Raw genomic sequence first — 26,450 nt, 5'->3', positions numbered from 1 at the left:
TTGAGCAGCTCCACCAGCGAAAGGAGTAGAATTATTCGTAGCCGTATAACTAATTCTTCTTCTTGTGAAAACATCAGATGCAAACTGCTGAAGAGCAACATAAGAATTCTTGTCTCCCAGCAGCAAAGTTTCATGCCCATGAGAGAGTGTAGAAACTGATGAACGAAGAACATCTCTAAAGTCATTATACAGCGGACATTCAAATAAAATGTGGCTCCAATTTTCATTTTCCCCGCATTGACAAGTTTCCGTTCTAGAAAGACCAAAACGACATAGTTTTTCGTTAAGAGATCCATGTCCCGTTAAGAGGAAGGAAGTATATAAGTCTAAAGAGAACCAAACAGGTTTCTGCTTTACACAAAAGGTCACCTCAGGGAAAAAAGTCCTAGTAACAGATACGACAGATGACGTATCCCAGCGGGTCTGCCACAGATTTATCATTTCATTCCATAAACAATTACGTTCTTGCTTAATATCTGAATTAATATTCAGAACCAAACCCATAAATTCAGTTGATAGTTGGTTTTTTAACCTATAACAAAGACGTCTGTAAGCTACATGAAGGTCCAATGGCAATACACCTGCAAGAACCTGCAGTGCAGAAGTTGAAACAGTACGACAAGCTCTTAACATACATAATAATATTGTGCGTTGCATAGTAGCCAACTTCAATCGAAATTTAACAGTTCTAAGCCTGTGAAACCATACACCTGCAGCATAAGTAGCCATAGGAAGGAATACGGCGTTATAATAGATTCTCACGGTATGTCTAGAAAGTCCCCAGTCTGAACGAGAAATTTTTACAATAGCACCAGTGAATCTTCTGATCTTTGTTGTTACATTATTTAAATGAGAGACAAAATTAAGCTTTGAGTCGATTGTAATCCCAAGTAATTTAGTTTCAGAGACAAGTGGAATCCTGTTATTATTAATCTTCACTAAAGGGGGTCGTTGAGGGTTTAAATGTGATCCAAAGATCGTCATTTTAGTCTTAGACGAACTTATTGTCAATTTATTATCCATTACTTTCGATAGCAGATCTAGATGAACCATGAATTAAGATAGTAAGATCGTCAGCATAAGCGATGATTTTGGTACTACTGAAACTACGGGAAATCCAATCCTGTAATACCATATTCCATATAAGAGGCCCTAGGATAGACCCCTGGGGACACCCTCGTGAAACTTCTCTAGACACCTCCTGAAATTTAGATTTCACTAAAATGTGACGATTACTGAAATAGCTTGTGAACAGGTAGTATAGTTGCTGAGAGCATCCAGCTGATCGTAACCGTTCGAGAGCACTCTGCCACCATAAAGAGTCAAAAGCACCCTCGAAATCAACAAAGGTAGCTAACGTGTACTTTGATGTTGAACTCTCAATGCTGCCAGCAAATTCAACAAGTGCATCTTCACAGGACTTCCCTACACAGACCCCGTATTGATTAGAGGACACCATATTTTTTGACTGAAGAAGATCAGTAACACGCAGAGTCATTAGACGCTCTAGAAACTTCCCAAGATTTGGAAAAAGTGCAATAGGCCTATAAGATCTAGGATATAATGCTGGTTTATCTGGTTTTTTAATCAGTTTTGAAAGCGCAATTTTCCACATATCAGGAAAGAGACCTTCTTGGAGACATTTGTTAAAAAGTAAAAGCAGTACTTGTGGACGCAATTTGAAAAACCGCAAAATAAATGTATTTTCAACCAGGTCTATCCCTGGACATTTCTTAATATTAATCTTTTTAGCAACAGAGGTTAACTCATCAATGGTAAATTCTTCTGTCTGAATATTGGTGGTAGAAGTGAATTTGCAACTCGAATATTTGAATGTACAACAGAATCAGTAGTTAGATCATCCACCGGGAATAGCCTGTCAAGAATAACATTAACTGTATTCATCCAATCAGTAGTCTCCAGGAAATCTTCTTTCACAGTGCCGTATACATCTAAAGAGTGAATCTTATTACGAGCTATCTTATAAATAAGACCCTAAGGATTATTATTACCAGCACTGTGAACAAACTCCTTCCATGTTTCCTGCTTACGTGTGGTAATAGCCTTTACATAACGTTATTTGAGTGAAATATATTGATAGTAAAAATAAGCTACTTCATCAGAGTGCCAATCCCTACGTCGACGCTGATATTTTCGACGGGCTTGATGTATCTTTTTCCTTAAAGAAGACAATTCTGAGGCCCACCAGGAACAGGTCTTTAAACTAATCTTTTTCTTGTTGGCCGATTTGTATGAGGCCTTAAGTAATAACTGGCGTAATAAGGCAGCAATTCCAGCAGCCGTAAAAGAGTGAAGAGACGAAAAATCTTGTTCAGGGAAATCTGCAGAAATGGAGGAGTCAAATAATTCCCAGTTTATATGATTTATGGAAAATCTGACTAAAGCTGGCTGTAGTAAAGATTGATCTCCAGGTTTAGAAAAATCAGTAACAACAAAAAATAGAACCCGATGATCACTTGTTGTCCAATCAGTAATCACCACCCAATCACGAACAACTGCTTTAAAATGAAAATTAGTTAATGTCACATCAATATTTGATTCTCCAACAGAGCTGGAAAAGGTTGTTACTACTTGAGGTAGGTTTATTACATTTAAGCTGTTATTAATAATAAATTCCTCCAACATATGACCACGACGATCGCTTCCATTACTGAACCAGAGTGGAGATTTAGCATTTACATCAGAAGTTATTAAGACATTCTGTGGACTCAAGAAATTTAAAGTTGTTTCCAGATAATTCAAGGATAAATTAAAATCTTCTGAGGGAGGACAATATAGAGAAATTAAATAAAAATTCAAATTCAAATATGTAACCAAAATACAAGTAGCCGTTCTATTGCATAAACCATTGATTATAGTGATATCAAGCTGATTATTTAACACCACAATACATGTTTTAAGTTCCTCAGAGACCGGTTGAATTATACGGGCAGTGAGTGGAAATCCCGTTACCTTTGGAGTATATCCAGGTTGCACTTTAACAGTATAAGGCTCTTGAATTGCAATAATATCAATAGCATTTTGCTCAGCAGACACTTGAATTTCGTCCGATATTAACCAACAGGCCTCTAGACAGATAATGAAACTGGAAAACTATCTAGCCATAATTGGGTTGCATTCGAACCCTTCCAAATCTGCTCAACTACCACTAACCAAAAATAGACTTAAAAATGATGTTCAAATCTTTGTTGGCAGGGAAAGGGTGCAAAGGATAACTTCCCACACAAGAACTAGGCCTCACCTTGGATGTTGGAATCACCTTCCAGCCTCACCTTTTCAGGATGAGACAGAAGACATACACGGCACTTTGGGCAGTGTGCATCAGCCAGCACTGCTTTGTCGGTACATCCTGAAGTGCATTACCGCTATCCCTCTCTACACATCTGAAATTTGGTCATCTGCTACTGCTCCCCACCTAAAAAAGTACCTCAGTCTGGAATTTTGGTTGCTCAAATGGATGAACAGGGTGGTGGATCACCCTTTTACTATCTGCAGATCCATCCTCCATGCTAATCTAGGGACCACTCCCTGGAGACTTCTCATCATGACAAGAAATGCACTCATGCTAGCATGGCTTATCACAGGCCGAATTGATGCTCCATCTGTATCCCCGTTAATCTCTGGTACAAAGAAGAAAAGAGGTTAACGCCGCGACTCCTGCCACCCTCTGCAGTTCACACTTACAAACATTGATTACCTTAGTGGCATATTTCCGGCAAACTGCCTCCAAATCTACAATAAACTGGGCATCAACCCTGATAAGTTCTGTGAGGACAAGCTCTACAGAAAGGAATGCCTCAAGAACTGCTACCAACTCTTGAACCTGTGACAATCACCTATACCTGGTCTTTTTGCCTGCTACATTTTTTTTTTAATACTTCTGATGTTTATTGCTATAAACTTTGTTTTTATTTCAAGCATATGTAAGTTCAATTCTGTAACTATCTCGGGTTGAGCACGCATGTACTCTTGTACATTGTACATGTGGTTCCTCGCACCTCAGCATGTAAATCTCACACGCTCCTGGCACACTGCCGTCCTGGGGTGACCCACAGTTTCTTGTGGTTAATACACGGATTATAATAATAATATAATACACAATGACACAGTCATTGATGGACTTAAAACCCAAAAACAATAACCCACTACTTAATGATACAATTCAATGACTTAATTTCTGCTAAGTGAAAAACAGAAATCATATGCATAAATGAAAGGTGCTACTAATACTAACCTCTGGTTCTGAATTCTAGAGAATTTTTTTGATTTTGGCCTCTGTAAGCTCAAATTGGACACCTCAGGAAAACAGGTGTAACAAGGTTCCTTCTCCAATTTTCAAATTTACTTTTTGTGCTGCCATCTGTTAGAATTGTGTCTACCATTTGTTGGGAACACAGATAAGAGATGGCAGCATGTACTAGAAACACTTCGAGACAATTTTTACATTAATGAACCTGAGATGACATTCGAAATGAATTTCAAAATGTAGATCTGTGTATATACTACAGGGAATTTACAAATCACAATCAGAAATCTACATTATACTCGTGAAAGGGTTAAAGTGATAGAATGTGTGGATGCTTTTTGCAATATTTGCAAATTGTACTTGTCATATCTCTCTCACTCACTCTCACACGCATGCATGCACACATATACACTTTGAATAAACTGTCAGAGAGGTGTTTGCATGGGAACATTAAATACCAGAATACTGCAATAATAAGATCTGGAAGTACAGAAAACCTGCTATTTATTTTGTAATTTATACTGACTGTCTCTTATATTTGTTATTCATACTGACTGCCTTTTATTTGTTATTTATTTATAACTATTTCTTATTTGTACTGCTATATATGTGTACACTGTGCTATTTATTTTGACTGAGTGTAATAGTGCATATGTTCAGCGAGTATTAGTGACTTGAAAGTTACAGTGCTTTGTGCTAGTTGCACCTTGTGTTCTTGTGATTTACTTCTGTATTTGAAAGACATTCTGTCCATATATATATATATAGGGTTAGTCGAAATGTTGTCGACAACCTTGATAGTTTATTCGAAATTGCTGCATATTTTTCTGTAAAAAAAAACTATTAAATAAAAGTATAAATAACAAAGTTTTTAACAGTTATCGTACAGTCCTTCAATATGGGCCCCATATGTGACCCTGTGCATGTCAATGCAGTAATCAAATTCATGCCACACTTTCTCCAACATGCTGCTGTTGATCTATCTGAGCAATAGCTACAGTGTTATGTCCTTGCAACTCTTGCAATTGAAATTGAATCAGAAACTTTTGTCCTCCCTATGGAAATGTGGTGGTGGAGCCCCATCCTGCTGCAAAATGAAGTTGTTTCCATCTTGTGTCAGCTATGGCGACAACTACTCAATCAGCACATCAAGGTAGGAAATGCCATTCACAGTATCTTTGGAGAGAAAAAAAAGAAGAGCTCATAAATCTTTTTCATAGATAATGCACAGAAAACATAACATTTACAATTGGACTGTCCTATTCATGTTCTACATTTTCATGTGGGTTCTCACTCCCCAAGATACAAATGTTGTGTCAATTCATTTTACCACTGAGATGGAACATGGCTTCTCTAATAGCTTTGTTAGCCAATGTTTGGGGACTCCTGAGATTTGTCTGGACCCCACATGTTCAACAGTCACATTGTCTGTGCTGGGATGACCTGTGCTTTGGTCCTTGAAGATCCTCCCATGCTCCATTAACAGTCCATGCCACTTAATGATGGAGGCTCAAGTATGTAGGTTTCTATGAAATTTAGTTGAACCATTGCTGCACTGAAACACTTGATTTTGTTTCAAGGTAACAGAAAACAACTAAACCATTATATTCAAGATAACAGAGAACCTAAACCATTTACGATTTACAGATGGCATTGTGAACATAAGCCACAATCTCAAAGAATAGAGGAAAATCTTAATCAGTTATGCAGAGTTAGTAAGCATTTAGGACTAAAGATGAATATGAACGAGTATGCCACAGAAAGGGATATAATCATTGAAGGAGCAGTAATTGAAAAGGTGGATTCATATACTTATCTGGGACAAGTCATTAGCTGTAGTAATGATAAAGGGCTGGAAGTCAAGAGAAGAAAAAATTTTGTGTGGACAGCATTCAGGAAATATAGTCACATACTGAGGAACAATATCCCAATTTGTGTGAAATGTAAAATAATGAACCAATGTATACTCCCCGCCATGACTTAGGGAAGTGAAACTTGGGCACTCACCAAAAGAATGGAAGAGAAGCTGAGAAATACACAGCGAAGAATGGAATGAATTATATTAGGAATCAGACTGTTAGATAAGAAGAGAAACATGTGGATTAGGCAACAAACTCAAACGAAGGACATTCATATCAAAACTAAAGAACTAAAATGGTCTTGGGCAGGAAACATAGCTCAAAGACATGATGACAGATGGACTAAGAAAATAACAGAATGGTAACCAAGAGGAGCTAGAATAAAATTTGGAAGACAACGATGGAGATGGACAGATGAAATTCATGGGTTTGTGAGTAGTAAATGGATGGCCATTGCATAAAACAGAAGGAACCGAAAAGTTGCTGGAGAGGCCGTCATCCTGCAGTGGATTGAAAATGGCTGCTGCTGATGATGATGATGATGAACAGAAAACACAAAATGATTTTTCCACAGGTGACACCATTTTGAATGTAGCATTATCTGGTGCAGACATTGCAAATGTCTGCATTATTTCTGTTTTGGTGAACAAACTATGATTTTTATGCTTTCATTTTATAGCATTTTTTTGTCACAGAAGCATATACAGGTAGTTCTCGACTTTATGAGTTAATTCGTTCCTAGTTCGCGCTCATAAAGCAGGAATTTATTTCCCATAGACATAAGGCTAAAAATAGAGGTTACATTCTCAACAATGAAGTTAGTTAGCTAATTAGTTTATGTTTAAACAATGATTCGTTTATCGAAAGAAATGGAAACGTAGCCTGTAAAATCAAGCAAATTATAATAATAGAAAAATTATTTATGACTCAAATGTTAAAGAATGTTTATTCTTCATCATCATTGACTAATTGCACACTCGTTGATCACTCATTATTGGCTTGGCACTCATTGGTTTGTTGCACAAGGAGTCGTCTTCTTCAGAAATGCTTCAAGAGGCATTTATTTTCAAGGTAATCTTCTCTTTTCTTTATAAATTTCAATAGCATGCATAAGCATTTTTTAACGGAATGCATAAATTGCAACTAACACGATTTGTGCGGAGTAACAAGTTTACGACGCTTAAAAAAAAAGAATAAAGAGAAGATTTTGAAAATTCATTTATGTTTTTTTATACGATTGAAGATTTCGGTAAAGGGTAAACACATTTCACCATAATAATGTAAAAACCCACACAATTCCAGCTATTGGTATTTTCACAAATGCAAGAAGATTGAGTTTACTACCCATTTATAATTGATTTAACTAACAGAAAAGCCCAATAAACTGGAAAGTGCAAATTGTTTTTATTGTTTTATGGTCATGACTCCCAGAAATGTGCTTTAGAAAAATATCAGAAAGTGTTTAAAATTGATTCTTATAACATAACATATGATAATGATGAAAGTGTAGTGCATTTTAATGATTTGAATTGGTAACTAATACAATTTACAAACCACGCTCACGACCTTTTATATGGCCTTAAGGTCATGCTTTTAACCTTAAAAATTACATTTTAGAGAGATAAATAGCTTAGTTATACAGCAAAAATTTCAACTTCCGAGATCTTGAAACGAATTACCAAAAAAACAATGTGTTATTGGGTTCACATTTACAATATTTTAACGATACGATGGTGTCTCTGGAACTGATTAATATCATAAAGCGGAGTACACTGTATTGTATAGCAATGCATATGGTTTGGAATATGGTATTTATGAATGTTTGACATTCATTTTTTGCAATTAATGTTCATATTTTCGATTTTGTTGATACTTGATACTTGGTAAAAAAAACTCGTAAAGCGAGAACTGCCTGTATGGAATATTTGACATAAACTGTCAAAGTTGTCAACAATATTTTGACTAATCCTGTATAAGTGAAGAATGTATTTGTGCTCACTCCTTCAGGTGTATGGAAACTTTGTTCCCACATCAAGAGATTGTTAGAGAGCATTTACAATCTTATGCACCAGCATATCAATAAAAGAACAAGAATAGAAAAATATAACTAACATAGACACTGATGTGTGTTGAATACGAAACCACGAAGCACAGGCTTAGAACCAAAAACAGGTTATTTCGAACCAAACTGCTATGCAGTTTGGTTCTAAATAACACTTTTCATATTGTAAAAAAAAAAATCCTATGTATAAAGTGTATTTCCTTATCATTATCTTCAACATGATCTTTTATTTAATTCTAGTGTCTGTTTTCACACAAATTAATTTCAAAGGTATTTAACTAAATTTTCTTCTGCATATCTGAAAAATTGACATAGTTACATTATATATATATATTAGTCCTTATTAGCAAATGAGCAGAAACTTCAAAAATCATTGAAAATTTCATGAAAAGTTCCCTTAAGAAATGGAAACCACAGGATAGTCACTGGTTTCTCTGGTGATAATATTAACACAGACATCTGTATTGCAGAAAATCCATGCATTTAATAAAACTAAATGAGAAGTACCAAAGTTAAATTCAGAATTAGTTAAGAGGCATTATGATTCATGACTAGGTTAAATATAAGAGATCACTTTCCACTAAATAAAGAACCACTAATAGATTAACTAGAAATGCAAGCAAAAGTGAAAGTGATTGTTACATGCTTTTAGTGGTACACGCAGGAGCTTGGAAAGCAAGGTGCTGGGAATTTCAAGAACTGCTGTGAGTCATCATGACAGGTAAATACACAGACTGCATTAGGTAACAAAGAGTAAGAACAGGTGCTTGTATGCTCCCACGTACACTAATGCCAGGAGCATAGTAAATAAATTTGAAGCACCGATTAAGTCCATAAATGCAGACATTGTGGGGATATCAGATACATGATATCATGCAGACATAAGGGATGCAGAATTTGAATATGGGGAGTACAATGTGAACAGAAGGGCCAGACAGCACAGGAAGGAGATTGGGGTTATGCTCTTAAGTTAAGAAACATTAATTCAAGGCAGTGCATCCAGTCAACATGAGTGGCCAGTGCAATGCTGAGACAGTCTTGTGTGACATAAGCACTGGGAAAACCAAAATGTGAATACAAGTGTGTTATAAGATTAATGAGTGTGATGAGAATAACAAACAAATATACAGAGAAATAAAGTGGCCAGTAAATCAGAATGTTTTATAATGGGGGTATTTAACTTTCCAGATACTGAATGGAATTTTTGGACTAGTCACTCACACACTAGCAATACAACGATGAGCCAAAACATTATGACCAGAGAGTCATTATGCAAATCGAAGCAACTGCAGGTGAACTACGGCACGTGCGGGGACATGGTATAAAAAACACCTGATACTGAGCTCCGTTAATCAGTGTTACTCTTGTTCTTCAGATGGAAAAGGCAGTAGACTTAAGCAAGTTTTACAAAGGGCAAATTGTAATGGCCAGACAACTGGGTCACAGTATATCCGAAATGGCATGGCTGGTGGGATGCTCACGGTCAGCTGTGGTTAGTACCTACCGAAAGTGGTATGAGAAGGGGGAACCCACGAACTGCCGGTGAGGTGATGGATGACCACGGCTCATCAATCCTTGAGGTGAGTGAAGGCTCTTCCGGATGGTAGGTGCCACCGTAGCCAGGTGGTAAGGAGCAACAGTGCATAGCACATGCTTCTTGATTAGACTGGGGTTCGAGCCCGTCACCACCAAATACGGAGGATGCAGAAAGGTCAGGGAATGACCACCGCATATCCCGGAGCAATATGGTCTTAGTTGCTAATGCTCCTAAAAACCAAATAACAACATAACAACAACTTTGGATGGTACGTGGCACCAGAAGGGCGACTGTGGTGCAACTCGCTGGTAATTGGAATGCTGGTGACGGGTTTGGTTGGTTTGGTTGGTTGAGTTTTATTGGCGCATCAGCAACTTAGGCTATAATGCGCCAAAACCTTGTCAAAAAAATAAGTAAAACTTTCACTGACCTAATGAATTAGGTCCCTAAGTCAGGATATAAAAACAAGTATAAACTGTAAAAGACAAATATCAGTAAACAAGTAACAATAGTAAATCTTAAAATAATAAGATTTTTTTAAATATGAGTAAAAAGGTTTACTGATTTTAGGAAACTAAAAATAGCAGACACATGGTCATTGTCGGATAAAATCTGACTGAGTGTATACGGCTCAGTCAGATGGTAAAAAGAGCATTTCTAAAACTGGTACAGTCACATAAAATATGTTGAACTGATAAAATGGTGTCGCACTGCTCGCACATAGGAACATCAGCCCTCAGCAAAAAGGAGTGTGTAATATGACAGTGTCCTATGCGGAGCCGAGCAAGAACAACTTCCTCTTTGCGATCCCTGCGTAAGCTGGACTGCCAAGGATGGATCACAGGCTTGATTCGACATAGTTTGTTTGTAGTAATCAGTCGATGCCACGAATATTGCCACTGAGATTGTAAATTATTACGGATCACTTGCCTGTAGTGTGTATAGGGGACTAGCAGGTGAAGATTATCCGTCAGGGCTGCCGATTTGGCTGCAGTGTCAGCCAAATCATTTCCTCTAATCCCGATGTGACTGGGGATCCAGCAGAAGCGGATATTGAATCCACTTACATAGAGGCTGTATATTATCTGCTGAATTCGGGACAGGGTTGGATGATTAGTGTGTGACATCGCTGATAAAGCCTGTAGTGCACTCATTGAATCGGCATATATAATACACCGTTGGTAATGGTGTTTTCTTATGTGATCTAGAGCTAACTCTATGGCATGCAGCTCTGCAGTGTAAATGCTGCAGTCAAGGGATATCTGCTCTGATATGGTATTATTTAGAAAGACAGCAGCAGATCCTACATACGATTCTGATTTCGAGCCGTCTGTGTAAACTGGCAAGAAGTCAGAATGTTCTGCACGGCGTTGTGAATAGAGCTGAAGGTAGACAGAAGACGGAGTATTAGACTTCGCCGCAATCTTGAGCGAGGTCACATGCTGGTGTTTGTGCATTCCACGGTGGAAGGGGTCCTTTGGTGATCGAGCAACCTTGTCTACCGAGATGTTAAGCTCATTGAGTAGCTCTCGAACATGAATGCTGAAAGGGCGATTGGCGGTCCGTCGTGTGTTATAAAGATTTTCCCATCGTGGCTCGAAAACGGATGTCCACGTGGGATGGTCCGGCAGGGACTTCAGCTTGAAGGCATATTGTAGAGACAACTGCATTCGTCGAAGCGACAAGGATGGTTCATTTGCTTCGACATACAGACTTTGGACAGGTGATGTTCTGAATGCACCAGTAGCGATACGAATGGCTTGGTGATGGATGGGGTCAAGCCAAAGAACAGCGCTATTCTGGCAGATGCATACACCTGAGACCCATAATCTAATTTTGAGCGTACAAGTGCACGGCATAGACGTAGTAGAGTGCATCGGTCTGCACCCCAAGAGGTAGAAGAGAGAGAGCGGAGGATGTTAAGCCCTCTCGCGCACTTTGTACGTAGCTGACGAATGTGTTGAACAAATGTCAACTTTTGTCAAAAAAGAGTCCTAGGAATTTCGCCCCTGATACAACTGGAATGGTGTTTTGTCCAAGTCGTAATTCAGGCTCGGGGTGGAGGTTACGTTTGCGACAAAAATGGACCATTGGCCGTGGTCCAGGTGTTAACACGGTCAATAGCTTGTTGCAGTTGTCTCTCAATAACCCTCATATTGCATGATTGAGAGAATATGCTGAAGTCATCGACATAGAGTGCACTGTTTATAGTTGGAGGAAGATGTTCAGAAATAGAATTTATTTTAATGGCAAAAAGCGTAACACTTAAGACAGATCCTTGTGGTACCCCCTCCTCTTGGCAAAAAGGCCGCGAAAGGGAGGATCCTACACGAACTTGGAAATAACGGCAGGATAAAAAATTTTTAATAAAAATGGGAAGGTGGCCTCTCAGACCGAGGTTGTAAAGGTCTTTTAAAATACCAAATCTCCAAGTTGTGTCGTACGCTTTTTCCATGTCAAAGAAGATGGACACCAAGTGTTCTCTTTTTAGGAAAGCATCTTGGATTGATGTTTCCAGTCTGATTAAGTGGTCCAGTGTGGATCTGTTTCTTCGGAAGCCGCACTGAAAGAGGGAGAGAAGGTCGTTCGATTCTAAATACCATAAGAGACGAGCATTGACCATTCTCTCCAATATTTTGCACAGACAGCTGGTCAGAGCAATAGGACGATAGTTTTTTGGACATTTAGGATCCTTTCCGGGCTTAGCAAAAGCAAGAATAGTTGCCTTGCGCCAGGTATTCGGAAAGTGCTCTTCAAGGAAGATTCTGTTATACAGAAAGAGCAAACAGTCCATGGATTCTGGTGAAAGATGTTTTATCATTTCATAATGGATATTGTCTTGTCCAACAGCGGTAGCCTTTGTACAGGCAAGTGCTGTTTTCAGCTCGTGGATAGTAAATGGCCCATTATATGGGTGGGAACCCTTCGATGTGAACTTAAGGGCCTGATTTTCAGTGTTGCACTTTAAGACCAGAAACTCTGGGAAGTAAGATGATGTTGCAGAGATGTTAGAAAAAGTTTCCCCAAAGAGCATTGGCTATTGCAGTAGAGTCTGCGATAGTACATCCATTATATTCAAGGACCGATGAGGGGTGTGCTGTGTATTTTCCCTTCATTTTCCGGATTTTTTCCCAGACCAACTTAGTACTAGTCGACTGAGTAATTGATGAAGTAAAACGGATCCACGATTCCTTTTGACTCTGATGACGGATGTAGCGTGCTTTGGCTCGTGCGCGTTTAAAGGCTATAAGGTTGTTTGTGGTAGGATATCGGCGAAATATCCCCCACGCCTTGTTTTGAGCCTTTTTTGCTGTTGTGCATTGTGAATTCCACCAAGGTTTGGGAAATGGTGGAAACCGGGCAGATGTTTTTGGAACAGCATTCGCAGCTGCTTGGACGACAATTTCTGTGATGTGCGTTACTGCATCATTGATAGGCTCCTGACTGATGGTACTGAAGTCAAAACTTGCCTGATGTTGGAAGGCAGTCCAGTCAGCCTGATCAGTCTTCCACCGTGGTAACCTGAAAGGAAGACAAGGTCTCGCACTGTATAACGAGGTTATCACAGGGAAGTGATCACTTCCGTATGGGTTCTCCTCTACTTCCCAAGTGAGTGAAGGGAGTAGAGAAGAGGAGCAGATAGAGAGATCAATGGCAGAAAAAGTACAAGTAGGCACGTGGAAGAAGGTGTTTGTTCCAGTATTTAGAAGGGAAAGGTCATTGTCATTTAGCATACGCTCCATGACTCGTCCCCTTCAGTTGATGTTAGCACTACCCCACAGGGTATTATGTCCATTAAAATCCCCGAGAAGTAAGAAAGGGGGAGGCAACTGCGTTACAAGATCATCAAGGTCTTTCTGGGAGATGTCAGTCCCAGGTGGCAAATGAATAGAGCAGACCGTTAGTAAAAATCCCACTGTAAGGCGAATTGCAACAGCCTCAATGCTAGTTGTGATTAGCAAGGGCTGAACTGGGGTCTGGTTCCCCACAAAGATAGCCACTCCTCCATGAGCAGGACCATCCGCAATTCTGTCCTTACGAAAAAGTGTTATATTATGCATGGTGGGGTTATCATTTGCCTTTTGATAAGTTTCCTGCAAACAAAAGCAAATTGGCTCGTGCTTTTGCAGGAGGGCCTTGATGTCATCAGTATTTCGCCGGAATCCACGACAATTCCATTGTAGGAATTTAGCCATTATTTTGGCGTGGTGGGTCCATCAGGCGGCTTCCGAGGTGCTGAGGGCTTACTTTTGTCAGTCTCGGATTTATCTTTTTTTTTTTTGGGAAAGAAAGGACGCTGCCCCGTGTCCATTTCTTCCTCCGCAAAGAGTTCCAAGACTGATTCATCCGGTACCTCCTTATTCTCTACATCCATTGTTTCTGGTGTTACGGGTGGCTCTTCCGAACTTTTTAGCTTTTCTTTACCACTTTGCTTTGGTAGTGGGGGAGCACTAGGAGGTACGGATATAGGAGTAGCAGCTGACTGCGTTTTTTTGGTGGGCTTCTGTGAGCTTAATAAATAGCGTGCAATCGGCGTGAATGACTCTCTTGGTAGTATAGTCATCTCTGTTTGTGTACCGATAGTGCACTTCGCAGAAACCTTCTGAGCATATGAAGGCTTCCCGCTATTTATTCGTTGTATGCATTTTCTAGCCTCTGGGTGGGAGATGTTTAACTCCGTTTTTAATTTTTGTATCTCCTTTTCGTCCTTCCACCGCTGGCATGCTCGAGAGTATGCAGAGTGCTCTCCTTGGCAGTTAATACAATTAGACTTAGGAGCTATACATTCCTTGCTCTCGTGATCTTTAGCACCACATCGAGCACAGGCAGGGTTACCACGACAAGCTGTTTGTGAGTGGCTGTACTTTTGACATTTAAAACACCTCAGTGGGTTTGGAACGTAAATCCTCACTGGGCAGTTTAAGTACCTACCCTGCCTTGATGGAACTTGGAGGCCGTGGGGTGTTGAATGTTAGGATGAGAACTCGGGTAGGGATGAGATTCCCATCTTTACGCATGGATATTCGCTTGACAGCTGTTACTCCTTGTTCTTTTAATTCAGAGCAGATCTCTTCTTCAGAAACGTGAAGAAGATCCCACTCTGATATGACACCTCGTGAAGAATTCAAAGTTTTGTGAGGGGTTACAATGATGGGTATTCCCCCTATAGATGTGGCTTTCAAAATTTTTTCTGCTTGATTTGTGTTTGATGCTTCAATTAGAATATCTCCAGAACGCAGCCGTTTTACGGATTTGGGTGAACCTGCCATCCCTTCTAATCCTTTCTGGATAAAGAAAGGTGACATTTTCCCTATTGACTGCTCTCCGGTGGAATGGAGAATGAGGAAAAGAGGTGTCACAGATGGTGTTTTCTCCTCAGTTCTAGCTCTTTTAGCAGAATTGCTCTCACTTTCATCCGACGATCGATTAGGTAGGGGCCTTGTTGGGGCCCCAGAAAAAGAGCAATTTAAATTACTCATAAGAGTAAAGAGAAAGTGTCTGATGCCTAAGTACCTCACCCCACCACGAAGCCCTACGAGGGGACGCCCACTCGTGAACTAGCAGGTACTGCGTACACGAATGGGATGCCGAGTTCGCTTAGGAGCACCATACCCACATTACCAATAAGTCTTTATCCCATCCCAGGACCAAAGGGAGGGAGACTTATTGGAACGCAGTTGACCCTAGCAGTAAAATACCACCCGCCGATTGATCCCAGTCGGGCCGGTCCAGGACCTCCCGTCTTGTCGAAGCAGGGGCCAAAGTGGTGTATTAAGGCTGGGCCCCTCAACCACGGATCCCCCTTTCCGAAATCCATGGGTTGCGGCGCACGGCTGCACATGCCGGATTCCACAGATGTAACCCTGGAACCAAGGTATGGGCGTTAGATCCCAGTGATGCTAATCTGAAAAACCAGCAGCATCACTGGGAGGTCCCCTCACCACGTACAGGTGCCCATGTTGAGGGGCTGGTGACGAGAGTAATGTGTCACAACACATAGTACATCGAACCCTGCTGAAAATGGGGCTGTGTAGCCACAGGCCACTCCGAGTGCCCATGCTAACCACACTGGCAACAGCAGCTACAATGGGCACGCGAGCATCGAAACTGGACCTTGAGTGATTGGAAGAAGGCTGTCTGGTCCAATGAATCATGTTTCCTGTTGCACCATGCGGATGGCCGGGTACGTGTGCATCGTTTACCTGGGGAAGTGATAGTGCCTGGATGCACCGTGGGATGAAAACAAGTCGGTGGTGGCAGTGTCATGCTTTGGGCGATGTTCTGCTGGGATACCCTGGGTCCAGTCATCCATGTGCTGGGCACTCTGATGTCTACCACCTACCTAAACATCATTGCTAATCGTTTCCATGAAAGGGTGTACCTTTCATGGCAACGATCTTCCCCTCTGGCAGTGCCGTCTTTCAGCAGGATAATGCGCCATGCCACACCGCCCGGCTTGTTCAAGACTGGTTCATGGAACACGAGAAAGATTTCCAGGTATTGCTCTGGCCTCCAAATTTCCCAGACATGAATCCCATCAAGCATCTGTGGTTTGTGTTGGAACAGCAACTCTGATCTGCGGCACCTCAACCACGGACCTTACAGGAGTTAAAGGATCTGCTGGTTACACGTTGGTACCAGATACTACAAGGCACATTTAGAAATCTTGTAGCATCCATGCCTCGCCGGGTATGAGCTGTTTTGGCTGCACATGGAGGACCAACATCATATTAGGTAGGTGGTCATAATGTTTTGGCTCATTGGTGTATATTTGTGGATTTACTGGATGACTGTTTGCTAGAGCAGCATATTAGAGAGGTAACAAGAGGAATCAATATTCTTTATGTGATTATCAACAGTGATTCTGCATGCATTAAGAATCATCAGTTAAAAGACCAGTGGGTCTTTTAACTGAAATGATCACAGTGTACCGATGTGGGATTTACTTATAGATATAACTGCTATCAAAGGTAAAACGAAGGGAAGGGCTTTTTCTTTCATAAGGATGACTGTAGTGATCTCAGACAGTTTTTAAATTCTATATAGTGGGGCCAACTATGAAGATGCCAACAGCAAATTCTAAATGAGAAGTATTCGGTGAAGTAATTGTAGAAGCTGCTAGACTTTTCATACCAAGTAAGAAATAATGTTCAAGGCTTGGACTTAAATGGATATCAGATGAACTGATGAGACTTTTGGCAAAGAAGAAAAATTCATGGGATGCATATTTGGCAAAGAAGAAAAATTCATGGAATGCCTACCATAGTCTTCTGTATCATGTGATACAGAAGCCTATGGTAGGCATAAATTAGTCTACATTAAAGTCATAAATGAGTTGGAATTAGATAGCTAAGGCAGATTATGAGAGGTTTCTAGCAAAGAATGCAAAGAAAAGTGGTAAAGATGCATTTACTTATATTAACAGTAGAAGGAAAGAGTTGAATCACATTTGACCGCTTGATGTTGATGGTTAGCATTAGTAGAGGCATATGATGCAAGAAAGTAAGCTTATACAGCATCAGCCAAAAAAAAGAAAAAAAACCAACCCTTCCCATTTCACCCATCCATTCTCTCCAAATGTTTGTCCAGTTCTGCCTTGAATTTGTTTAAGCTCTCAACTTCTATAACGACAGATGGAAGTTTTGTTCCAGCAATCAACCACATGCTGGCTAAAGGCAAATTTCTGCATATATATTCTACAACTGTCTCTCCTAAATTTTAATTAGAAAACAAAAAGTTTTATTAAATAACAAAACAATATTTTCTCTATTGTTATTCATTCCTTTACTAGTGCATGCCTTGTAATGATACAGCATAACTTCTGCCTAAATGTGGCCATTGCTAATACTAAAAAAGATCTAGATATCTCACCCTAAACCTCCTATGCGAAATCTAGAAAACCAGAGAATAATCTTCTGCTTCTGAGAAAATTCCAATATGTTTTCTTCATGGCCCACTTATTACTAGCATAGGAACGATGGATCCCCTTAAGGGCTGATGGTCACTTTTCGAAAAGACAATCATGACAGAATACTTTGCTTCTAATAAGTAGGCCATGACAAAAATGTAATCATTTGGGAATTTTCACAGAGGCAGATATCCCATGTTCAAGCTGATTCTCTGTTTTCCCAAACTTTATTTTCTCTTAATAGGTGTCAATATTAATTTAGGTGCCTCCGTAGCCAGGTGGGAAGGAGCAGCAGTGCATAGCACATGCTTCTTGATTAGACCGGCGTTCGAGCCCGTCACCACCAAATATGGAGGATGCGGAAAAGGTCAGGGAATGACCACCGCATATTCCCGGAGCAATATGGCCTTAGTTGCTAATGCTCCTAAAAATCAAACAAACAATAACAAAACAACAATATTAACTTATGGACAAAGAAGAGTGAAAGGTTAGGTGATGCCTAGCCTTCTTTCCAGAAGCAGTGTTGCACCTTATTGCTGAAGATCTTATGCTTCTGTGCTTCCCTAATCAAGTAATGGCTCCTGATAGTCAATTTACGTTTTACTCATTTTTTACTTTCAAAATTTTTTTTTAAATCTGTGTACCTAACTGTAGTAGTTGGCATTCAGCACTTTTGAAATATCACTTTTTGCAGTTAGCAGTAACTACTTATAAGTGGTATAAGAGTGTCTAATTTGAAACTCCACTGGCTTTAATTGTATTGCTAAACAAAATTCTCAAACACTTAAAAGGATAAATTAACAAACCCAAATTAATAAAACATTACCTTGAAATCCTCAGTTCCGTAATTTGCATGCATTAGCAACTGGGCAATTTCAAATTTACACATATATGCTGCTAGACAAGCTAAAGACTTTCTTCCAGAACCTCCAATGCCAACTAAAATTGCATGGTCATGTGATGAATGAAGAATACGACATATTTGGCAGCTGGAAAATTATAAGATATACATTACTAAACATTATTCCATGCAATACAAATATAATAAAATAAAACAAAAAAAAAAGCAACAGCTTTTTTTAAGAAAATATTAGATACTAGTTGTACCTGGCATAACATACACCATCGGTATCATATCTTAAAGGTTATTAATTAAATATCAATACATTTTATTTATTTATTCATAAATTTCATTATAAACAATTAAAAATTTCATTCTTCTCAGATACAACACTTAATGAGTCCATTGATCTACTCTTGAGAGACCAACATATAGTTGCCCGTGACTGAATACAGGTTTCGGAAGGCATAAGCATATTTTTTCAAAAGTCTGTCCATTTGACTTGTTGATGATCATTGAAAATGCTAAACGTATAGGAAACTGTCTTCTTTTGTATTTGAAAGGCATATTTGTATCAGATGGAATAAGAGATATGCGCAGCATTAGAACAGTATCTAAGCTCAATCTATCTATTATACAAACCTCTATGATGTGGCTTTGTAGATGCATAATTATCAATCTTCATCCATTGCAGAGCCCCCTCCCCTCTGATGGCATAAGATTCCATAGTAGCATGATTACACCACCTACTTTCAGTTTTACCTCGTGAGGAGGCATTCCTGTTGGTATTAAGCTGTTGAAAAATTCTTCAGAGTATGCCAGATGCTCACTTGGTTCATTGCTTTCTGCAATATCCACACTTTTGTAAACAGTCTCTTCTCCAGGAATAAGGTCTAACACTTTGTTGTTCAGTTTCAAAGAATCCTCATTTGTAACACTTAGTGTTTCTCTGCCTTTGAGTTGCTGAGCAGTAACAGTGTTGAAGTTAATGTCACCATAGAGTTGTTCTACAGGGTCTTGTGTGTTTGAAAAACAGGGTGTAGGCAAACTTAGAGTTGCACCATTTCTTCCATTGCCTACCTCTAATAGCCAGTCTGAAAATTCCTTCTCGTTTTCTATTGTTCGCATATTATGTATAAGTTTCAGTACATGGAATTGGGTTAATAGCCTATGTTTCTTTATACAACTGGCACTGTTAGAGATCTTGAGCCCAATAGTATCACCAGTAGGACTTGCCTGAAGTCTCTGATTAATAGTATAACTTTCCCTCCAAAAGACTTGTCTAATTCTGTCAGATCACGCAGTAATTTGTCTACTGCTTGAAAGGCATGAACGTGAGTCATTGGTGCTTCATCCCACACTATCAGATTTGATTGTAGAAGTGCCTTAGCTTCCTTTGTGTTCGGCTTGAAGTTGCATTCAGAAGCAGAGGTATCTTGAATGTAGAGTGAGCAATTTACCTCTTGCTAACAGAGTTGCTGCAATACCTGTAGACACAACAGGAGTAAAATTATCTCCCTTGCCTTGTATGGTGCATAGTATAGTTGAGTAAAGAAATGTTTTTCCAATTCCAGCCAGACCACCTAAAAAAAAAAGTTATGATTAGTGTTTGACTTATTGTATATGGCGTCAAGTATAATGTCAAATGTCATTTTTTGTTCATTGTTTAATTTTCTGTATTTGCAATCGCTTTGGCTTTTGTTCTTCCAAAACTTCAAATAATTGTTAATGCAGCAGTATTGTCATCATTTCAACAGCTGTCAATAGATCTAGCTTCAATAGATGCACTTTTTGAAGGCTCAGACCATAATTTTCAAAAGTTCATGTTCTCTGCAAGCTTGCTGAATTGTTTCACATAATTGTGATTAAAGAGGCCTGTAAGTTCAGGATTCATTATTAATATCGAATTACTGTGGACACAGAGCGAAACAGAGACAGAATAAATTATGACAAGTTTAATAAAAGGAAAAAATACATACATATATTAGATTAGATACATACAAAAAAGCTTTCGGTTGTTTTTGTCAACCTTCCTCAGTCAAACTGACAGTTAAGAGGGGAATATGAGGGTGTGTACTGCCAATCATGTACATGAACTGCGTCATTAATTGTTGGATGCTGAAGCCTGTGGCTGTGATGCATGTGGACATTGCCAGCATTTGTTATTAGTCAGAATTGTTGTTTCGATGACAGGGCGGACCTGACATCCACTGCTTCTGTTGACCGAGTTATTGAAGCATGTGATGTTCAATGACTCCAACCAGGCACGTCATCAATAGTGGCGGGACTTATCCACAATCACGACATCGCGGTGTGGGTTAATGTCGTGGTGGGTTGCCCAAACGTGTTCAGCAATAGCTGAATGTTCTACATCCGATAAGCAGATTGCGCTTTCGTGTTCGGAAAGATGTTTTTCGAGCCGTCTCCCAGTTTCCCCAATGTAGCAGCTAGTGCAGTCACAGCAAGAGATGCAGTAGATGCAGTAGGCAAGAGATGAGGGATCGTAACTTTCTGCCTGGGAGTTGTACGCATTTATCCCATGTGATTTTAGGACCATAGAAACCTGTTGTGATAGGTTTGGGTAGTATGGGATAAAGTATGGGATATCGCAGTTGAGTCATTATCTTGGATGTTTCTGTTGGTCGCTACATGGCCATGTGTCTGTAGGTCACACCTGTCAAGAGTATTGATGGGATAGGCACACCTTGTAAGATCCGTCTTGACTTTAGCAATTTCGGTGTGCCTCTCATCTACAGAACTAGAGTGGGTCCAGGCACGAGTTAGCAAGGTTCGTGCAGTGGCAAGAAAATGGCTATGTGCGTGTGCTGACCGGAAGTTGGTAAATTGGCCAGCACACTTTGGTTTACGATGGACAGTTGTCTTCAAGCACATGCCCTCGCGTTGGACAAGGGTGTCTAGGTATGGTATGGTGTTGTCCGGTTCTAGCTTGATGGTGAATTTTATGAAAGGCGACAGAGAATTGAGGTGGTCTAAGAGTCAGTCACCCGAATTTCTGGGGATACCCAGAACACATCATCCACGTAGCAACACCAGAAGGTATTACCGTTAAGACCCACTGTCTCCTGTTGTGGCTCACTGAGTTATGAATTAGCGAACTTTGTCTCGGGGCTCCTTTCTCCTCTAGTAGACAACACCACCAACATCGTCTCCAACGGATCCGAACCCTATCCATCTCACAAGATCAAATCATGGTATCATTTGATGTAGTGTCACTTTTCACCTCCATCCCAGTAGAACTTGCCATCACATGTGCAAAGCAACGCTTGGATAACGACCAAACCCTTGGCAGTAAAACCGAACTAACGCCAGACGATATCTCCACCGCCCACAGACTGAGCTTAACAGGTGGTTAACAAGTTATGTTCAACGAGCTTAACAGGTTATGTTCAAAGACTCCATTTACCAACAGGTACATGGCACAACCATGGGTTCCCCGGTTAGTTCAGTCACGGCAAATATCGCAATGGAGGAATTAGAGGGTCGTGCATTTATGAATGTACCAGATCCCATTACCTTTTGGTGTCACTACGTGGATGATGTGTTCATGGTTATCCCCAGAAATTTGGGTGACTGACTCTTAGACCACCTCAATTCTTTGTCGCCTTTCATAAAATTCACCATCGAGTTAGAATCGGACATCATACCATACTTAGACACCCTTGTCCGACACGAAGGAATATGCTTGAAGACCTGCACACTTTGGTTTACCATCGTAAACCAAAGTGTGCTGGCCAATTTACCAACTTCCGGTCAGCACACATGCATAGCCATCCTCTTGCTGCTGCAAGAACCTTGCTAACTCGTGCCTGGACCCACTCTAGTTCTGCAGATGAGAGGCACACCGAAATTGCTAAAGTCAAGGCGAATCTTACGAGGTGTGGCCATCCCATCAATACTCTTGACAGGTGTGACCTACAGACACATGGCCATGTAGCAAGCAACCAACAGAAACATCCAAGGTAATGACTCAACCGCGAGCACCTTTATCCCATACTACCCAAACCTATCACAACATTTCTAGGGTCCTAAAATCACATGGGACAAAATGCGTACAACTCCCAGGCAGAAAGTTACAATCCCTCATCTCTAAAGTGTAAACACCAGTCCCCACCTTACTACAAAGCAGTTTTGTCTACCGCATCTCTTGCCGTGACTGCACCAGCTGCTACATTGGGGAAACTGGGAGATTGCACGAAAAACGTCTTTCCGAACACGAAAGAGCAATCTGCTTAGCAGATGTTGAACACTCAGCTATTGCCGAACACATTTGGGCAACCCACCACGACATTGACCCACACCACGATGTCGTGATTGTGGATAGGTCCCGCCACTATTGACGATGTGCCTGGTTGGAGTCGTTGAACATCACATTATTATTATTATTATTATTATTATTATTATAGCTATATGGTGCAAGGAAGCCTGAGGCTTATGCTGTACCAGCCAAAAAAAAAAAAAATTCCCGAGTTACCTTGAGAGAGAGAGAGAGAGAGAGAGAGAGAGAGAGAGAGAAGTAGAAAGGAATCACCAAGAAAGAGAAGAATGATGATATCCAGCTCAGGACCCTGGGTGTACCAAGCCCATAACTCACCAGATGTGAGCCCCTGGGCTCCAATACCTCGGTCAACAGGAGCAGTGGATGTCGGGTCCGCCCTATCATCGAAACAACAATTCTGACTAATGACAAACGCTGGCAACGTCCACATGCATAACAGCCACAGGCTTCAACATCCAACAATTAATCACGCAGTTCATATACATGATTGGCAGTACACGTCCTCATGTTCCACTCTTAACTGTCAGTTTGAATGAGGAAGGTTGACAAAAACAACCGAAAGCTTTTTTGTATGTATCTAATCTAATATATGTATGTATTTTTTCCTATTATTAAACTTGTCATAATTTATTCTGTCTCCATTTCACTCTGTGTCCACAGTAATTCGATATTAATTCACATAATTGTCCACTGACTGTTCGCAAATGCTGAAAACTTGTAACTCCTGTAACTCTTGTAAGGAGCATGCATAGATAGTAGCACTTGCTGTCTTGAACACTTACAAAAGGCATATGTCCAATAACACCATCTCCAACTCTTTGCCTATGTTTCCATTTGCCTGGTTTTTTTTCAAATAAGTTAGTTAGTTAGTTATTTGGTTTTTAGGAGCATTAGCAACTAAGGCCATATTGCTCCGGGAAATGCGGTGGTCATTCCCTGACCTTTCCTCATCCTCCGTATTTGGTGGTGACGGGCTCGAACCCCGGTCTAATCAAGAAGCGTGTGCTACGCAGTGCTGCTCCTTCCCACCTGGCTACGGAGGCGCCTTTCAAATAAGTAGTACTTTGGTATCTCTGAGTAATTGAATTGCGTTGTTTGCACATCTGTTCTGTTTAATTCAAACCAAGCCTCAAAAGCATGGTCTTTGTAGACATTTCCTGCTGCAAGACCTCCTCTTCTCTGCCCTCTTGGAAGATCACTTGCTGTTAATCAGGTAGATGCACTGCCATCTTATAATGGAGTGCGACTTCTCAGACATTGGAAACACATTCAAATGCCACATTGCTTCAGGTAACATACTGTCCGTCTAAAAAAAGTCTGAATCTCAGCAAAGACCAAACTACCTTTGGTAACTTCCCTCTGTAATCGTACAGATACCATATTATGACCTTTACAAACATATTTATAGAGGTACTTTACACTCTTCAGAGAGGCACACACTTCCACATTAACGTGCACATTGAATTTCTTCGACAACCATGGATTATAAGGTACAATCCATCTATTGTCCACATCATACTTTCCTACTTTAACAGCAGGTCCTTCTCTTTTCTTATATATTGGATAGCCATTAACATTCTCTTCTGTTGTATCTCTGAACTCTTTCGGAAATCCCTTACTGCATACACCTTCTTTCATGCACAGAGATCATGCATTGAGTGTGCCACAGGGTAGCATACACTTTGTGATGATTTCAAACCTTGGATGTTTTTAACCATGGTAGCTCTGAACTTATGACTCTGTCAATGTCATCCTTTGTGCATATTTTAGAATCTGTAGACAGAGTGAGGAGATGTGCGATGTGGTAGTCCACATTTCTGGAACTCTATCATGTAGATAAAGGCTATCACAGTACCAAAAAGATTCCGCTTGAGAATGTCATCAAGCAGTTCTGCAAGTTTTATTTTGAACACTCGCACAATTATGTCTGGTCTGTGTTCAGGTCGTTGCTTTCCTTCCATTGCATTCACAATCTCAGGCCAGGCAGGATTGCAAGTAAATGTAACGAACAGATCACATCTCTCAAACTTTCGTACAATTGCCATAGCATCTTGATAGTTTTGTTGCATGTACCTTGGGCTGCCTTGGAAAGTCGAATGCATAATTATCATCTTCCCTGCTCCCAATTTTTGGTTCTGAACTCTTGCTCTTACTGCATCCAACAGTCCACGCTAAATTTACACTCTTAGATCTTCTGATTATGGCATAAATAGTTTAATCTAGATCCTTCAGTCTTCACATAGGCATCTACAATGTATTGCTGAAATAATTTCCCACTGTTATGAATTAGTTGTCAACGCAAGTCTATAAGCAAAGAATTGCAACTATGTTACAATTCTTTAATACATTCTTCTCTCTTCTGCATGTTGTAGTTCCTCGTGCCAACCACTCTCTCCGCATGGGAATAGCAACAGATACACCATAGAGTCTCCATTCTTGTTTTGCGGTGATATAATTCTACAGCAGCCACATGTGGGATATATGTCTCTATTTGCAGGTGATTCCCCGTCTTCTCCAACAAATATTGCAGCAACCTCCATTTTGGATGTAGGTGCATTATATCATCTCTTATCTAATTCTATAAATACCAGGCGCACATTCATTGTTGGATTGGCTTGGGTTATTTGATGGATTTGTTTATGACTCAGCAAATGGGTTAACTTGTTGCAGCATCTGGTCCAATTGTTATTACTTCGGCCATACACCCTTGGTTTGACTGTTTTTCAAGCCATTTTGGTGTTGTTTCAGAGAATCAAAAATATTCTATTGTCTATATCCTGGCTTATTTGCCTCGTTTGGATATAGCGGTGAGACCAAATAGTAAATCTGGCCATGTATTCTAAAACAGTATGGATCATTTCCAGGCAGTGATTTAATCTCTGTGCCCATTGATGCAAACATCACTGCTGAGTTGTACTCTCATATATGTTCTCTGTAGTTATTTGCTTCACATGTATCCCCTGTAACCAGTTCTTGTAATAGGGTAGGTGTCTCAGATAGTGGGTTGATTTTTGATGTACCAGAGGCAACATTAGAAAAAGGCCTAATGATGGATATATACTATAAAAACTTCAGTAGCATAATGACAACAGATGAATTTGCTGCTGAATTACTTTCAAAAAGAGGAACCAAAATCAAAAGAAATGGATTATTTAACATAATAGCAGAAATTATGCCTAAAATATGGAAGGAACTGCAGGAACAATAGAGAATCTATGCTGGCTGGACCAGCATAGATTCTCTGTTGTTTTAAATGTTATTTAAAATGTTTTAAATGTCATAAGTATGGTCATACTGCCAGGGACTGCAGTCAAAAAGAACCTGTCTGTGGTCACTGTGCAGTCACTGGCCATGATTACAAAAGCTGCAAAAATAAGTCTCAGCAGCCAAAATGTGCTACCTGCAAGGCAGCACAGCTGACTGTCTATACACACAGCATCACGGATGACAAATGCTCCTGATATAAAAAAAATGGTAAAACTCATACAATCTAGGTATGGGCCAGATTGAAAATATAAACGTGACTAGGGCTCTAAATCTCATCGAATTGAATGTTCAAAGAGCAAGGGCTGTTGTAGATCAGGTCGAGCTCAAATTAGAAGAAAATGACATACACATCTTGGTACTCCAAGAACCATACACACACATAGGAGTAGGGTTCAAGGATACCCAAGACAC

The 26,450-nt window shown here is 40.1% G+C and overlaps 1 protein-coding gene across 1 annotated transcript in view; it reads right to left on the bottom strand.

The window, feature by feature from the left end:
- LOC150089496 (dynein beta chain, ciliary-like) overlaps positions 1-26,450 on the bottom strand; it is a 1,205,440-nt gene that overhangs the window by 486,816 nt on the left and 692,174 nt on the right. Inside the window, 1 exon segment of the mRNA XM_090390004.1 lies at positions 18,461-18,623. Within this exon segment, the coding sequence (XP_090246130.1) occupies positions 18,461-18,623 (163 nt within the window).

This window comes from Mastigoproctus giganteus, chromosome 2 (genome assembly GCF_048544385.1).
Source record: "Mastigoproctus giganteus isolate SK-2022 chromosome 2, ASM4854438v1, whole genome shotgun sequence".
NCBI classification, from domain to species: Eukaryota; Metazoa; Arthropoda; class Arachnida; order Uropygi; family Thelyphonidae; genus Mastigoproctus; species Mastigoproctus giganteus.
Note: the sequence above shows the minus strand (reverse complement) of the source record. Positions and strands in the feature narration are given on the sequence as shown.